This window comes from Phyllostomus discolor, chromosome 11 (genome assembly GCF_004126475.2).
Source record: "Phyllostomus discolor isolate MPI-MPIP mPhyDis1 chromosome 11, mPhyDis1.pri.v3, whole genome shotgun sequence".
NCBI classification, from domain to species: Eukaryota; Metazoa; Chordata; class Mammalia; order Chiroptera; family Phyllostomidae; genus Phyllostomus; species Phyllostomus discolor.
In genome coordinates this window covers 3,196,302-3,212,183 of record NC_040913.2, presented here as the reverse complement: position 1 = coordinate 3,212,183, position 15,882 = coordinate 3,196,302, and the positions used below count along the sequence as shown (strand labels likewise).

At 57.0% G+C, this 15,882-nt stretch overlaps 1 protein-coding gene across 6 annotated transcripts in view; it reads right to left on the bottom strand.

The window, feature by feature from the left end:
* Positions 1-8,662: 8,662 nt before the first annotated feature.
* Positions 8,663-15,882, bottom strand: part of STARD13 (StAR related lipid transfer domain containing 13) — a 225,446-nt gene continuing 218,226 nt past the window's right edge. For 4 of the 6 annotated variants that reach the window (XM_036011194.1, XM_036011195.1, XM_036011193.1 and 1 more), the window contains exons 9-14: positions 14,612-14,822; positions 13,869-14,004; positions 12,801-13,022; positions 11,988-12,205; positions 9,887-10,063; positions 8,663-9,195 (exon numbers count right to left, since the gene is read on the bottom strand). In XM_036011194.1, the coding sequence (XP_035867087.1) occupies positions 9,075-9,195; positions 9,887-10,063; positions 11,988-12,205; positions 12,801-13,022; positions 13,869-14,004; positions 14,612-14,822 (1,085 nt within the window). In that variant the 3' untranslated portion in view covers positions 8,663-9,074. The remainder of the gene's footprint in view (positions 9,196-9,886; positions 10,064-11,987; positions 12,206-12,800; positions 13,023-13,868; positions 14,005-14,611; positions 14,823-15,882) is intronic. The other 2 variants (XM_036011197.1, XM_028526475.2) reach the window with 1 other exon arrangement.

Genomic DNA, 15,882 nt, shown 5'->3' with positions numbered 1-15,882 from the left:
GTGAAGCACTGAATCCCTCATAGCTCTCAGGTGTCCACTCCTGGGGACTGTGGCTTAGTTTACGAGCCCTTGTTTTTGGGAGAGCCCAGGAAGGCTGGAAGGAGTAAGTCTTTAAAGCTCTTTGCAACCTCCAGCGGCCCTGCCTGATGACTCAGGGTGTGTGCTCAGCGGCTCAGGGAGGCACACAGGCGGAGAGGTGTGGGGGTGGGTTGATGCTCTCTGTGCCCCAGCAGTCCTGTCCTGGCTTTGCTTGCTCATCCTTCTCCCCAGCCCTCCTCCCTCCACCTGGATCTATTGCTCTGCTCTGAGAACCAACACCAGCTTTCAACCCTGCTGATGCATTGTCACCCTTGGAGCCTCCCTGTTTGGGGGCAAAATCAGCCTCAGAAGGTGGCTCAGCACTGGCCAGTGCACGCAGAGGGGAAGGAAGGCATTAGACTTCCCCTCCTCCTGGGCCCTGGGTGGTCAGGTGGCCCCATCGAAGCTACATTCATGCAGTCAGTCAGCATTCTCCTCTCGCTCACTCCTGGGGTGCAACCGGATAAAGGGGGAGAAGCGGCAGCAGGAAGTCTAAGGCACAGCCCAAGGGGTTTCCAACAAGGATCCAGGGAGCAAGCACAGAAATATGCTCTCCAAGAGCGAGGGCAAGCCAGAGTTCCGAACTGGGCTGCCTTGTTTCGGGTGTAACCCAGTTCCTGTTTCCGGTCCTTGTGAGTGTTTCAACTGTGGGTTTGAAGTAATGACGAGAGGGTAGGGGGAGGACCCAGAACTGGAGCCAACCATCATCTCGTGTGATCACCTGCCGTTTCTATTTTTGCTTCAAGTTGCTTGAACAGTGAATGATATGAAAACTGCGATGACTTCACATCCTCGCGGATGGCTACAATCCAAGAGGAGGACAGTTGTAAGTGTTGGCAAGAGTGTGCGGAAACTGGAACCCCCATGCACTGCTGCTGGGAGGGTAACACGGTGTAGTCTCTCTGGAGACCAGTCTGGCAGTTCCTTCAGAAGGTAAATGTCGCTGCGTCATGTGGTCTTAGCCGTTCCACTTCTAGGGAGCCATCCAGGAGAAGGGCAAACCTGGCCTTAGAGCCACTCTGTTAGTTCCGTCACCGGGAAGTCGGAGGAAAGGGGGCCTGGGGGACAGTTTCGAGGACTAGCCTGGGACCAGCCGCTGCTGTGCACTGCTCCTCTGGTGGCGAGTCTCAGGAGTCCCTTAGCATTTAGGGGATGCGGGCCTGTGTGCAAAGAGGAGGGGAGGAAACGGTGTGGGCTGCTCCCAGAGGGGAGCCTCGCTGGGTCCTCGGTCATGGGGCTTTTATCCTTCTCTTGCAGGCGGGGATCGTGGGGGGGGATCTCCGGGAAGGTTTTCAGCAGTTCCCCAGGTGCGCCCTTTTGGGGTCATGGTCTCCACTGAGTGGTCAGTGACAGTGCAGGGGGTTCTAAATGCTGCTGGTCCTGGTGTCACCCACCTGGTTTTGCTACTTTTCTGGGCCTGGACCGGAGATACACTCCCAGGCCTAGAGGTCATCTCTGGAGAGGCAACCCTGTGTATGTATCCGGCTATAAATTGCTGGCCAGCATGTGCATCTGTCTCCGTTTCCACATTCCATGAGCCAAGGAAGTTTCCCAGCTTCTTCCTTTCCTGCCTCATATTCACACGAACATACACGCCAGAGTGTGTGACAATTCCTGGCTGCACAAGACCTTGGTGCCTTTTCACTTTTTTCCCCATTAAGGAGTTTATTAGGGGAGGGGTCAGCGATGGTCTGATGCGGGAAGGCCACGCGGGGCTCCGGAAGCTTCCCCCGGCGTCGACACTTCTGGGTCTGAAGTTCCGGTTCGCTGTGCTCCCTCCCGATTTGGCTGCAACATTTCACTCAGGGGATCTTCTGGCAAACGGTTTTGCCTGCTGGCTTCTCGGTGCGGGTTTCTTTCTGTCCAGCAGGACCCTCCAGTCCTGGTCTCTCTTTCTGGCCTGGATGGGTCCGTGGCCTCGCCAGGTCCCGGGGAATGACAGCGGCTGGGAGAGTCCCTTCTTGATTTGCCTGGATCAGCAATGTCACCGGGAGCAAGGTGACCTCCAGCCTCTCACCCCGATGCTGGAGTGCGCGGACATTGGCAACTGTGTCACATCCCCACACCCTTGGGCACCCCCACACCCTTGGACAGTGACAAAGCGATCTTCTGTCTTCCTAGACAAAGCCTGTCCCCCTCTCATTATTCACTCCCGTGAAGGGACGTGGGGCTGTTGCCGTGTGTACAACTGTTTACAATCCCTCCGTTCACACCAGACTCCCGCTTCGCTGCACTCTGAGCCCTGGCCCGTCTCGCGGTCTCCTGGGCTCCAGGGGGAGCGGGCCTCCGTGAGCCCCCAGTGCTGGGATGTCCGGGGAGGCCAGGGCAGCCCCGCAGCCTCCTGCAGACTCAGCCGTGCAGCCCCAGAATGTTCTCTTGTCTGCAAATGCTGCATCGCTGGCCTCTTGCTCCTGCAGAGGCAGCTGATGGGCATCACACATTGTGCACACGCTGCAGGGTTCACACCGGAACCCCTGCAAACGGGCAGAACACGAAGAATGAGTTTGCTCTCCTCTGCCCCTGGTTTCTTCTGGGCCGACCGCTGTGTTTCATGAGGTTCTAGGAGCCAAACAGGTCTGGGGTATGTGTTCTTTCTGCAGGGCCCCAGAGACAGCCGGCCCAGCCTCCCCGCCCCTGCCCCGGCCCCGGAGGCTGCTCCTTAGAGAGCGTGTTTAATTTTAGAAGACTGGACAGCTTTATGGCTCCAAAATATTTGGACTGTTCGTCCTTCTGGAAGGCTGTGCACTTTATCTGTGGCTCAAAAAGGATCGACAGTTATGCATTTTCAAAAAGCATTTTCCACTGTAGACAAAGGAGCAGCAGAGACACGGAAGGACCACGAGAAATCCCAATCAGTTCCCCCCAAATCTGCTGTCTTATTTTTCCCCAGTGCTCCCCGGTTTGGAGCCCCTCACTGGACGTCAACGCTTGTCCACGTGGGGCGCGTGGGAATCGGGCTCCTGCCGTCCCACCAGCGCTGGGAAAGGTAGGATTCCCATGGCCCCCCTTCCCCTCGGGGGTGGTTCCTTGTGTGCTCCTCAGGCAAACTCTCTTGACAAAACCGTCTTGGGGAGGTCTTCAGAAGATGCTTGATGGACAACCAAACGCACTGGAGATTCTCAGAGATGACAGGATGAGGTTTGGACTGCTTTGCAGGGGGGAAAGGGGTGATGAGAGGGTCAGGTGGGGGGAGGCTGCCGAGAGGAGCACCCGTTCCCGGACCGGCCAGGACAGGAGCTGCCCAGAGGAGCAGGGCTGGGCGGGGGAGCAGCCCCCGGCCACCCCATCACCCTAGCACAAGAGCGGGCGACCTTCCTTCAGGGTCAGGCTTCGCTGGGTGGCGGTGTGATTTCAGGCTCTTCCTTAGTCTGAAAATTGCTCCCACCTACCTGCTGAGGCCTGAGATCCTCCTCAGCTGAGACAAAGCTGGAGTCTAAAGAACGAGATAAAAGGCTCACTTATGCAAATCCACAATGCTTTAGCTCGCTGAAACTCATTCATATGAAAATGCAATCAATCGGCTTTTCTGCAGGTGGGGCGGCTGATCTCCATGGAGACGGAAACTGGTCTACTGCAGGGCGGTGCCAGCTAGAGACCTGCCCAGCCTCGAGGCCGCACAGCTGCGGGAAGGTCCTGGAGGAAGCTCCCCTGAGGGGCTGGCTGCCGGCCGGCTGGCCTTTCCGCGTTGCTGGTCAGAAACCACGTGGTGTAGACCAGATTTCGGGAAGGAATGGGTGTGTGTCCTTTGTGTGGTCATCCCCTGGGTCACTGGGTCGAGCCACGCCCTCAGGGCGCAGACGCAGGTGGATCTCCTGCCAAGGTGAATTCCCCTCCCCCTCAGAGCTGGTGCATGTCAGTTAGGACCACTGGTGACTTGGGCTTGGGAGTGAGTGGCCTTGGAGTCGTCAGGAGCTTTTGTTGCCGATGGAGACGGGGTCCAGGCTCCTGGTGGTCGTGCACAGGGAACTGAACGGACCACCCAAACAGACACAAGCATCCTAACGGACAAATCCTCTGAGAAACAGGAGGAAGCCAAAAGCCCTGAACACCCACCCAAGCCAATGCTGACCCTCCAACCATCCAGGGCAATAGGGAACCACTGAAGGCGAGAGACCAAATCCTGAGCTGGCCCTGTACCTTCCTGCAGCTGAGGGGGTCAGGCAAAAAGAGAAAAAACGCAATCCAGCTGGGGAGGAGAAAGCATACCCTTGTAGTAGGTCAGGGAGCATCTCAGAAGTTCCAAGTCAATTCTTTCTCTGCTCCCAGCCCTCGGCCTAGCCATCAGGAGCGAAGAGAAGAAGAAAAAAAAGGAATAGGGACTCTCATCACACAGGAAGTGTCAGGGATTGCATTTTGCCAATTAAGAACTCTATGCAGAAAGGCAGGCATAACCAAAGTTACACTCAAATATTTCATTCCAAAGGGAACACATCCTACAAGTTTGAGAGTCAAAATCACCCCTACTCTCAAAACCCTCATTTCTCCCAGGAACCAGAGGGAGAGTAGCTTCCGCCTTGGTCTCTCAGCTCCGTCACCCCAGGAGACGGGCGCGGGCTGTCTCTGACCAGGGAATGGCTCCCTTCTGATGAACGGTTCCAGGCTTTATAGGGCTTTCACTGGAGCTCCTACACGTGCAACTTCCCGCAATCTTCCCTGATTGCCCGCTCGGTGGGGGCGGGGGAGGGGGGGACCACCGCAGCGGCAATCACTGCCAGGTGTCACGGCTCGGAAATCAGGATGCTGCCGGGTCACAGCTGCAGTGGCTCAGGGTCCCCTGTTCCACCCCTGCCCGCCTCGGCCCCTGCACTCCCAGGGCGGAAGCTGATTCATGCAGTGAGAGGAGTATGTAAAGAAACAGGTGTATTTGAGAGGTGTGGTCAGGAAAGCCCACAGAGGAAATAGTGCCCCATAGGGAGGAAGAAATAGGTGATCATGTGACCAACAAGCTGGAGACTCGGTCAGTGCAAAGCCACAGAGCTGTGACAGGGGTTTGGTGTCACTGGAACATCAAGCGTAAGGTCAGAAGAGGCAGGAACGACACAGGTGAAGCAGATTAACACACTGCCAGCTGTGGTCACTGGTCGCTCTCTGGAGTTTCAGCCCTGTGTGTCCCAGCGGCCGCCAGGCATCACCAGCTGCTGGTTCTCAGCTGGCACACGATTAAGTTCAAGCGATCATCGCCCTGCTCACCCTGGTTCCCTCCCTGCCCTGCTGCCCACCCGAAGCCTGCTCCCCCTCCTTCTTTTTCCCTCCATCAGTTAGTTACAGGACTCACCACACACACATTTTTTTTTATGCTAGAAAATGCAGAGTCATCACAAGCTAATTCCGTTTCTCCACTCTCTCACTATCCGCTAATACACATTTTAATAATTCTAGCTCAGCAGTGGCTTTAAAAACCTCTGCACGTCTTTCCCCACAAATACGTTCCACCTGGACTGTTCCACCAGCCTCCCAATGGGGGGACCCACCGCCATCCCGCTGCCCTTCATGGTGCAGACCACCCTCAGCTTAGCCAGGGTTCCAGGTCCTGGCCCTGCCAGCCAGCGGAGGCAGGAGGCAAAGTGGCAGCTGTGCCTGTGCGAATGAGACCTCCCCCCCGGGGTGGGGGGAGTGTGGGGTCCAGGGTCAGAGCTCTCTCACCCCCAAGGCCAGCCTGCTTCCTGTGACAAGCCCTGGGCCTTGGTGCGGGAGTGGGGGCCTGTCCCGCTGATCTGGAGTTTGTCTCTGGGGTCTCCCCCGTGGCCTTGCACATGCGTTTGGCTTTGTGCCAGCGTGTTGGCCTCTTGGCTGCCGTCTCACTTATCCCTTCATGTTCTATCCCCGGAAACAGTCCTATGTCCGTTTTCCTGTGGCCAAATATCAAAGGATGTAGAACAGTTCCATGCTGGGAATTTCATGGCGTACACTCACGGTCAAGTTCGAATTCGCAGGATTGAGGGTCCTGGGACCACGTGTGAAGCCTGTGAGCACTAGAACAACCTTCCACGTGACTTCTCTCACACGGAAGTGGCAAAGCTGGCGTTTTCCCTTTGCCTAGGGAAGAGGAACTTGCAGGAGGTGGAGAAGGGGTGGGGTGGGGGTGAGCAGAGCGAGGGGTGCAGATGGTGTCTGCCCGCGTGGGGCAGACGACCCTTGCTCCTGATGTCCCTTTTTCGCAGCTGGTGGCTGAGACGTAGGAGCTCCTCCTTGCTCAGTGAGGGGCCGCCCTGGTGCCCAGGACACGTGCCACGGGAGGCAAGAGGCTCAGGAGTCGCACTGGCTCCTCCTCCCGCTCAAGTGCTGCAGCCACTTGGTGTCACTCCGTCAAGTCCCAGTTTCACGTCCACTCAGTGACGGTGAGACGCAGCCACAGTCCACGAACTCTTCGGTGAAACTACCGCACACGTGTCTGTGTGACCAGACCTAAGCACGGTCAAAGGCAAAACAAATCCCTCCCCGTGACCCGAACGCCTTAGATGTAGGTTCAGGCAGCCAGACTGCGAGTGGGTGCCTGTTGCTAACGATGCACTTGAAGTTGGGACCGACAGAGGTCAAGTACAGGACCAGGGGTCACGCTCCTAGACAGCGGTCTCGGACAGAAAACTTCCTCATGCAGCCGGCTGTCTACGTGCAGGACGGAGCACGCAAAGCGAGGTGCACTGTATAGAAAATAGGAAATGTTTAATGTATATAAATTTCCTTGCCTCAGCAATTCTTTATTTACAATTGATGATTGATACCGACACTTGAGGTAAAAATATACATGAGGTATAAATAGAATAGTTAAATGCAAGATCGTATTTTCTTTCCACTGGCGAAGGAGCGATGACGGAAAAAATACCATGCTACCTGGCCAGCAGCTCCACACGGCTTCCCCTCCTTTTCCTTTTCTTTTCCGAGGCCTGGGGCTGTCAGGCGGAAGTGGGGTCATTAACACGTGAGTAAAAATTTTGAAAAGTCAGGCAATTTGAAGAGAAGGGGAGCCAGAAAGAGAATCAGATCTGTTTTTATTCTGTGTTAAGGATACTCTAGGTCCTTGCTTCTCGCAGGTCCTTGGGCCTGTTAGAAATGCAGATGCTCTGGCCCTCCCGCACTGTCTGGGTCAGAGTCTGCCTTGGAAGGACATCCCCAGGTGAGCTGCGTGCTCGCTAAATTTGGTGACACGATATCCCTTGTCCCTGGGCGCCCCGCACGGTTTCCAACCAGGTAGGGCCCCATCTCTGGGGTAGAGCCCGTGGTAAGCCAAGTTCAACTTCACCACCGGCCTTGTCTATGCCCTTTCAAGTCGCCCGGCCCGCATGGCTAGATTGCAGATGGATGGCAGAGGTGACTGTATCTTGCTCACGGAGCACTGCCCGAAGGGAAGATTACGGCTTGGCCGCCACCTTCTCGGGCGGGCAGGGAAATGACACGTTCTTAGGTCACCATGCAAACAGTCTGATTGTCCTTGCACCATACAGAGCTCATATATAACGTTTTTATTCCTCTCAGTAAAATGATTGCACAATGCTGATAAGAGAAAACATTACAGAAAGGCATACAATATAAAAAAAGGGAAGACATTTGAGTTTCTTTCCCCTCTGACCCCAGCTGCTGAGTTATGATACCAATCTCTATTTAGAAATCTATCTCCCTGAAACCAAACACAATAAATTACCTTGGTCTCTGTAACTGTTGAATTACAATAAAGAGCAATTTAAATCCATTAGCAATCGGTTAAGGAGCCTCGATTTGCTTAGTCTATAGCTTAATAAATAAGGTTGGGCCGCTGCCTTGGTGGCCTGGCTGGCTAATGAAGGAACGTGCATGGAGCAAACCTGCCTACGTTTTCTAAAATGAATGCACGAGCATAGTTTGGGTCTTATGTGAGTTTCGAACCCTGTCTTTCAGGTGACAAAACTTGAACCAATTCTACCTTTAGGGCATCACACATAACAAAGTAAGAGTCCCCTGCAGCCGGAATGCTCAGGACTCTTAAACCACCGTCAGCCCCCTTTGGGGGCTGGTGTCCAGAGTTAAACTCAGTGCAATACACGGGTAAGAAAATGCCGATGAACTGCGACCGAACAGGCCACTGGTCAAACAGAAGGACATTGAAGGACATCACGAAATGTGTCTGTGGGAACGTGACACAGCACAGGGCCTCCCTTTGGCTGAGACTGGGCCCAGGTGTCTCCAGTTTGCCCTAAGGGGCGGGGTGGGGCTTCCCGGCACTTGACCGAACCTGCACCTGGCCAGGGCCAGGAGCACCTGGGAATCCAGCTTTAGCTTGGTGGGGACTCCCCACCCCCCACCACGTTGCCTTCAAAGAAGTAACTGTTCTTTCCCTCGCTTTATCCACCACTTCCTGCTCAGCTTTCGAATAACAGAAACAACCTGTGGACACAGGAGAACCTTTGCCTGTTGTTTTCCTTTGGTTAGCTCATCTTTGGTTGAACGTCAGGGCAGACGACAGCCGACAGCTGACAGCTGACAGCTGACAGCCACAGGGTCACACCTCGGTGTTAGCAGCAGCTCCTGCACAGTTTACAGGATGGGGGTGGGGGATGGGCCCAGAGCCCCTCGGAAAGAACCAGGTAAGGAAGGGACTCACCAAGTCAGATGCGTTTCAAAATATGCAACTCTATATAAAATCGATCCTTTACATATTATACAGCAGAAGAGAGATATACACACCTGTACATAGGCTATACATACATTTATTTACAGTTAAGGATATGCTTCTTAGAAGCCTATAAATAGCAAATTAGGCAATGCACAGGGAGAAAATCCATTTAATTTTAAGTAACATAGATAAATGCTTTAATTTTTAAAAATATTATATTAGTAATGACATAGCCGTCTCCAGGAAGGCTGGGCGGGCAGGCGGGCGCGCACGGGCTCCCGCAGCGTGCGCACTCCGACCGACCGCTCGGCGGCGGTGTCTCCGGTGGGTGGGCGTCGACCCTTCTCTCTCCCGCAAGGGGTCGCTGTCGCTTCCTCTTCCCTGAGTTCCAGGGCCCCCCGGGGCGGACTCAGATCTTCGTTTCCGGGCCCTCCGCCGCGCTGAGCGGCTGGAAAGAGTTCCTGATCCTGGCCACTTCCGCCGCGCACAGGTGCCCGAAGCCTTTATTGTACCATTCTGGGGAGTGGCCTCTGTGGGGACAGAAGCCAGGGGCCAGTGGGAAGGTCTGCTTCCATGCGCACAGCACAGCGGTCGGTCACCACGGCGCACGGGGGTGATGCCCTGGTGCCCCCCCTGTCCGCCCGGACCCCGGCGCACAGCCCCGGGGCTGCCCCTCGGGGCTCGGAGACCCCAAGGGCCAGTCCAGCTTCTCGGGGCTCACCGGCTGCTCTAACCCACCCCCTCCTCTGGGGGGGTTCAGACCGAGTGTGGAACAGACCGAGAAAACCCAGCACGCGGCTCCCCGGACCGGGCACGTGGCTCGGCACCGCGAACGCCGCGAAGAGGCTGGACGGGAGCTGGTGTCTTCCCCACGGAGGGGGGCGGCTGCGGGAGCCGCAGGGGCCGGGGTAACGGAACCCCAGGGAGGGGACCCGTGCTTGGGCTCCCGTGTCTGCTGCGTTGGCTCTGTGCCAGAAGCACAGGCAGGAAAGTGGGGACAAAACGGGGCACAGCCAAGGGCTTCAGGGAAAGGTCTGCATCTTAGTGGGAAAGCTGGAGGAGAGGGAGCGGGGGCGGGGGCCTACATATCTACACGAGCCCGTCCACGGCTGCAAGGGGCGAGCGCAGTGGAACAGGAAGCCAGGGCGGCAGACAGGGCCTCAGCCAGCAGTGGCAGTGTGCCTGCGCCCCCCTCCCCCCCGCGGGGACCCCCCCACTTACTTCAGGTCCGCCCTGCAGACGTGCGTCAGCCTGGACTTGCCGGAGCCGCAGGGCTCTATCAAGTACTGCGAGTCCATCACCACGGCTCGCACGCCGCCCAGGAGCTGGGCCTCTTCGTGCTCCACCGACACGGACACCAGGGCGCACATCCCTTTGGGCAGGTCGGTCCTCCAGGTCCTGCGGGGAGACCCCCCGCCGGCGAGGCGGCGGCAAGGAGAGGAAGACGTGAACGCCGTGCTGGGGCGACGCGCGTTTTCCTGCCCCCGCTCCGGCCCCGTTACTCGGACTGGGCGCGTGGTCTCTGCTAGTGGGGCCACGCCGCCGACCCGGTGCGGGGCAGAGCCCGGCTCGGGGCCCAGAAATGCCCCGCAGCCAGCGCTCAGATCTGCCCCAGGACCAGAGGCAGCTGCTGGGGTCACACAGCCTTGGAGTCAGGACTCGCTCATTCCATTCAGGGCCCCGCCCTGACGGCTCCGTTTGAAACCCCAGCCCCGCACGAGTGGTGGGCACGACACAGGCAGGGGGAGGTTAGGAGTCGTATAGGAGATATAGAAGCCGAAGAACTTCTATGTAGGACCCATGGACATGAACTGGGGTGGGGGGTGGGGAATGTGAGTGGGTGGGGTTGTGCAGGGTGGAGGGGGATAAGGGGGGAAATGGGACAGCTATAATAGTATAATCAATAAAATGTATTAAAAAAATAAAACCCCACCCCTTGCTCTCCCTTTCTCTTACTCGTCCCCCAGCCTAAGCAACCCTAGCCCCCGGACTTATTACGGGCAGACTCTCTCTCCCTAGTAAAACAGAAACCACGAGAGAGCAAGACTGGGGTTCACTGTTCCGCTGAAGCCCCCGGCAGTGCCGGGCACCGCGGTGAGGGAAGGGCGTGCTACGGAAGAGCAGTCGGTGGACGGAGGGAGAGGAGGAGGCCCCGCGCTGGCCTCCGGCCCTCAGCCACGTCTGGGGGGGACACACTATGGCCGGCCCCATCCACACCCTAAAAGAGCGATTCGCTTGCTGCTTGCGAGAGTGAGGGTGTGAAGCTTAACTTTCCCCTGATGACTAATGTCCCCATAACGGTGGCCCTGAGCCACCCGCCCGCAAAACTGCCGGCATTCTCCACCAGCCGCTATGATAAACACACACATTTAGGGAACGGTGACCCTTAAAATCCAAGGTCCCGAGGACCAGGTGCACGGGCACAAACATCCTACGTGAAAAGTAACCTTGAGTTTGCCATCAGGACTAATTTTCATAAAGAAACTGGTTCGAACGTACACCGGGGAATTCACTAGGGGTTCCTGTCACACCGCGGATCCGAGGGAGGAGCCGGCGCTTGCCATCGGTCACCAATAAAAACGATATACAGGTTTCATTACATTGTCCTCGGGTGTTTCAGTGTCCCGAGTCCCTGTTCTTTCTGAGTCAATGCTGACTCACCGGCCCCCACGCACCGCTCCACCGAGCACACTTCCTGTCCCTGGCTGACGCCCCCTCCACAGCCAGACAGGGGATACTCAGCCCCCCACCTCTCGGGGCCCTGTGCCAGCGGGAGACACAGTCCTGCAAGCCCGCTCAGCCCTGGCTCCCTGCTGGACACCCAGGACACAGCACCGGGCACCTGCAGCGCTGTGCCCAGGCTCCCATGCACGGCTGTGAAGGCTGAGGTCACACACTAGTCCCGAGGGTGACACGGACTGAGGGCTCGCCTCCCAGGGGGCGCAAGGGAGAGCAGGGAGCAGTCACTCGATTTGCATGATTTGGCAGGAAGTCCAGCTGGCCAAACAGCAGCTACTCTGGGGACTCTGCTCTGAGGAAATGAACCACATTTATGGCCCAATAAACCGTATGCTCCGCCGTGCAAGGGGCCGCCGGGGAGCCCGGCGGAGCTGCAGCCTGGGCGGCGGAGCAGGAAGCCGGGCATCGACGAGGCAGGGGCGGTGATGCCGAGGGGGACGCGGGCCAGCTCGGGGTCCCCGGGCCAGCTCAGTGTCCCCAGCGCGGGCTGGATCTGGGTGGAAGGACTCCGAACGGCCTCCGTCCGCAGCTCCCAACCTGCTCAGGAGCGGACCGCATCGCACCGCCGCCGGGGCCGGCTTACCTGAGCACCACGAAGTCCCGGGAGGGGTGGGGGGCCATGCTGCCGAGCACGTACTGGTAGACCTCCGTCTGCGTGTCCAGGGCCTCCACCACCTTCCACTGCACGAAGTCCTCGTCCCACAGGTGGCGCTCCCTCAGCACGCGGTTCAGCACCACGGACGGCGGGGCCTCCACCTCCACCGAGGCCTTCCACAGCTTCAGGGGGTTCCCGTCGCCCACCTGGGGGGAGGCGCCCGCAGACGCTAAGAGGCCAGCCGGGCCCCGCCAAGGCCCCCCACGCTTCCCTGGGTGTTCACACAAACCCCTGACCGCGTGTCTTGAAAGAGTGAGTCTGTATATCTTATAGGTTTGCCATTTTATAACGGTAATCCTTAAGGTGAAAATAATAATAATGATGATGATGATAAAATAATAACCGGTCAGCACACACAGCGGTTCTATGGCTGGCCAGGTGCCCTTCCAGCCCGCTGAGTGTTCAAACAGCCCTCCCCTGGCTGGGGCACTTTTATTATGTCCGTGCTGCCACTGAGGAAACCGAGGCAGAGGGAGCCATGTGACCTGCTGGATGTGACCCAGCCAGGGGCCAGGGACTGGACTGGGACCCAGCAGGCTGGCTCCGTGGCCTGTGCTCCGAGCATGTGCAGCCCGGCCACTTGGCCGTCTCCAGAAACGGACTTCGGCCTGGTCATGTGCGTGCCAAGCCCCATGGGTAGTGGCCTATTTTGCTTTGTTTTGTTTTGTTTTTTAAACAAAACAAATTCCTGGCTGTCAGACGTGGCTCCTCTGGGCACGTGTTTGGGAGCCCCGGGATTACCTTCTTGAAAGCCAGGTCCGTGTTGTCTGCGCTGGCACACGCCACCCATCCCTTGAACTTCTCCTTGGCCTCCTTTTGCAGGCCCTGGAGGAGCTGGTCCAGGTAGGTGTGGAGGGTGGCCCCGCTGTCCTCCAGCTGGGACCCCAGGTCTTCCAGCGTCGGGGCATGGATCGCGGCCTCCACGTACGCGTCACGGAACTGGGCCACCATCTCGTGCGGGACCTGCAGTGCGGGGCAGACGACACGCTGCGTGCGTTAAAGAGTGGCGAGACTGATAAAGAAAGCCAAGTCGTCTCGTCCAAGGTCCTGTGTGTGGGCCCCGGCCAGGTGCCTCGGGCCAAGAGATGTTTTCCTGAGGGCAGAGGCCGGGCTGGTGGTGGGGGCGCGGCTTCCTAAAGTCGGGCAGCCCAGGTACGGTTCTGAGGCTACACGCATCACCCAGCACACGGCAGTAGCCTTTCCACTCCCCTTTCATGTTCCCTTTGATGTGTTTCTGTTCAGTTTGGCGAAAACGTGGGCTCAGGAGACGAAAGCACACGGACCTCAGAGAAACCTCATCTAACGTGACTTAAGAACTAGCTTCATCTTTTCAGCACACTTTTCCCGGTCCCAGACGCCAAATTCGCCACAAAAATCGGGCCGGAAGTCTAGCTGACTTCTTTACCGCATCTGGGGCTGCGCCCCTGAGCTGCTACCGATCCCTCATTCACAGGAACCGTCCATGTCTCGCACACACACACCAGAAACACAGACACACACAGACGCCGAACCCAATCAAACCCCGAGGTAAAACCCAAAAGGACATGAATGGCCAGCTTGCCTGGACCTGTGCAGGCGAAGGTGACGCAGCTGGTCTCAGGACAACCGTCGCAGCACACCCAGGCGTCTTTACCTGCCCAGCCTCGGTGAGAGACGGGGCTAGCCCCGCCCACTTCTTGGCGGTGAAGCCCAGAGCCCCAGCGGGCACTGCTGTCATTGTAAACCCAGGAACAAGCCTGGGGCCACCATTCTCGGTGTCGCCTCTGGCTCCAGGAGCGGCGGGGACGTCGGGGCCGGCCCCCCACTCACCTCGAAAAGCCGGTCGCACTCGGCGATCATGTGGGCGAGGCCCTGCGCGGCCGCCAGGTTCTCGTTGAGGTCCTTCTGGTCTGGCTTCCCGGTGGCGTACTTCTTCTGGATGACTCTGCAAGCGCAGGGGGCGGCCCTGAGCAGACCCCAAACCAGGGGGTCCTTCACGAGGAAAGCTCTCCCCTCGTGTGTCCGGCTCCTGCCCAGCGGGCGGGGGGGGGGGGGGGCGCCAGATCCCAGCCTCTCTCACGGCCACTTAATGACCCTCAGTGCACCTCCCACCCGAGGCCCGCCCAGGGTCTGATGGCTCGTAAGGAAACAGCCTGGAAGAACTCAAGGGCAGGAGTAACTAACTGTTGGGGGGAGGGGGTATGAATCTATTTTTCCCCAAGTTTGAAACCACTTCACTTCAAGCTGCGGTGCTCGGGCCTGGAATCCAGCCTCCTTTCTCTCTTCTGTTTTTTAAACTTAAAGATAGTAAAACTCTACTGCACACACTTTCCTTTCCTTCCCACTCACACACGCAAAACAAAACAACTTCCTCCCGTTCCCTGGGCCACGACAGACATTCTTCAAGGCCCCCTGGACCACTCTCTGATTCTGGGCGCCCGGAGACTTTTCCGGATTATAAATTAAGAGCTGACAAATCCTTGCATCAAAATGCAGTGCGAGGAGTTTTTTGTTCGTGGGCTGGGGTGGCTGTCGCCGGTTTGGGGCACCGGTGGGCGCCGGGGAGAACCCACCTGGGGGAGCTCTCCTTCTTCAGGAGGTTGAGGTGGAAGAGCGAGGGGGCCAGGCACACGGCCAGGTTCATGGGCGTCATCTGGTTCTCCTCCACCAGGCTGACCACGTCGTGCAGGAAGCACAACAGCGTCTGCAGGGCGTCCCGGCTCTCGTCCGCCAGCAGCAGCGTGGCCGCCCGCGCCGCCTGCAGCCGCTGCTCCTTGGGGACGTCTGGGGGAGGGTGGGAGGCGGACGTCAGAGGGGCCTGCTGGGGGGGGCAGCGGGTGTGTCCCCCCGACCCTGCCCAGACGGGAGGACACGCCCAGGGACATCTGAAGGACGTTGGCTCCGACGTCATCCATCTCACCTACTCACTCTGACAAAAGAGTGTTTATTTAGGGGACCGCCAGGTGACTCTGTCTTGCCAGCGGTGCCTATTATAATTCTTCTTGCATTCGCAACATTTGTAGACTCAAAGATTTTAGTGCTGATTTCTCTATAGTCCTCAAATTGGACCCCTTCCACGGGTGAGGTCGACTTCAGGCCGATGTTGCCAAACACTCAAAGCCCGTGGGCCAAATAATTATTCTCCTAAAGAATTGGGACTGGATCTTCAAAATAATTTATGATGACAACATTGTCATAACGAGAAGGAGTCCATGTTCATGACTAATGTCCCCCTTGGCAGTGACCTTTAAGAGGATACGCCTTTTAATAAAAATTTGTTATTTTTGTGATTATTTTAATTATAGAGGCTTGGCTGGAAATGACCAATTTCACATCACTTAATTTCAAGTGAAAGTACAAATTAAGTTAATGAAGTGTACGGCTCGATTCAGTTTGCTCTCTTTCCGTCGCCCTAAGACACACTGTGATTAAAACCCATTTGCCTTTTGTTTCTCGTCATTTGAACATGTTTGGCGTTGAATTTCATGCATCCCAAGGACACGCTTAATTTTAGAAAATTAAATGGGCTTTGAAAAACACCTAGAGACGAACTAAATTCTATGGTGTGCCCTTTTCATTTTAAACTTATTAAAAGGAGGTTGAAAGTTGATTTTAGATGCTAGGCCAGTCCCTAACGAGAAGCAAAATGTCGATGTCACAAAGATGTTTTCCAGTGCACACAACGTGGCCTGGAGATTTTCCTACCACACCATGAACCGAGCTCCTTCCAGAGAGGAGCGTAAATCACCACTTTCACAGGCTTCTTTGTGAGTCCGTGCATTGCCCGTACAGTTAAAGCGCGGCCTGCGGGGCTCCCCCCTGGCCCCCCCAGAGGCCCCACGCT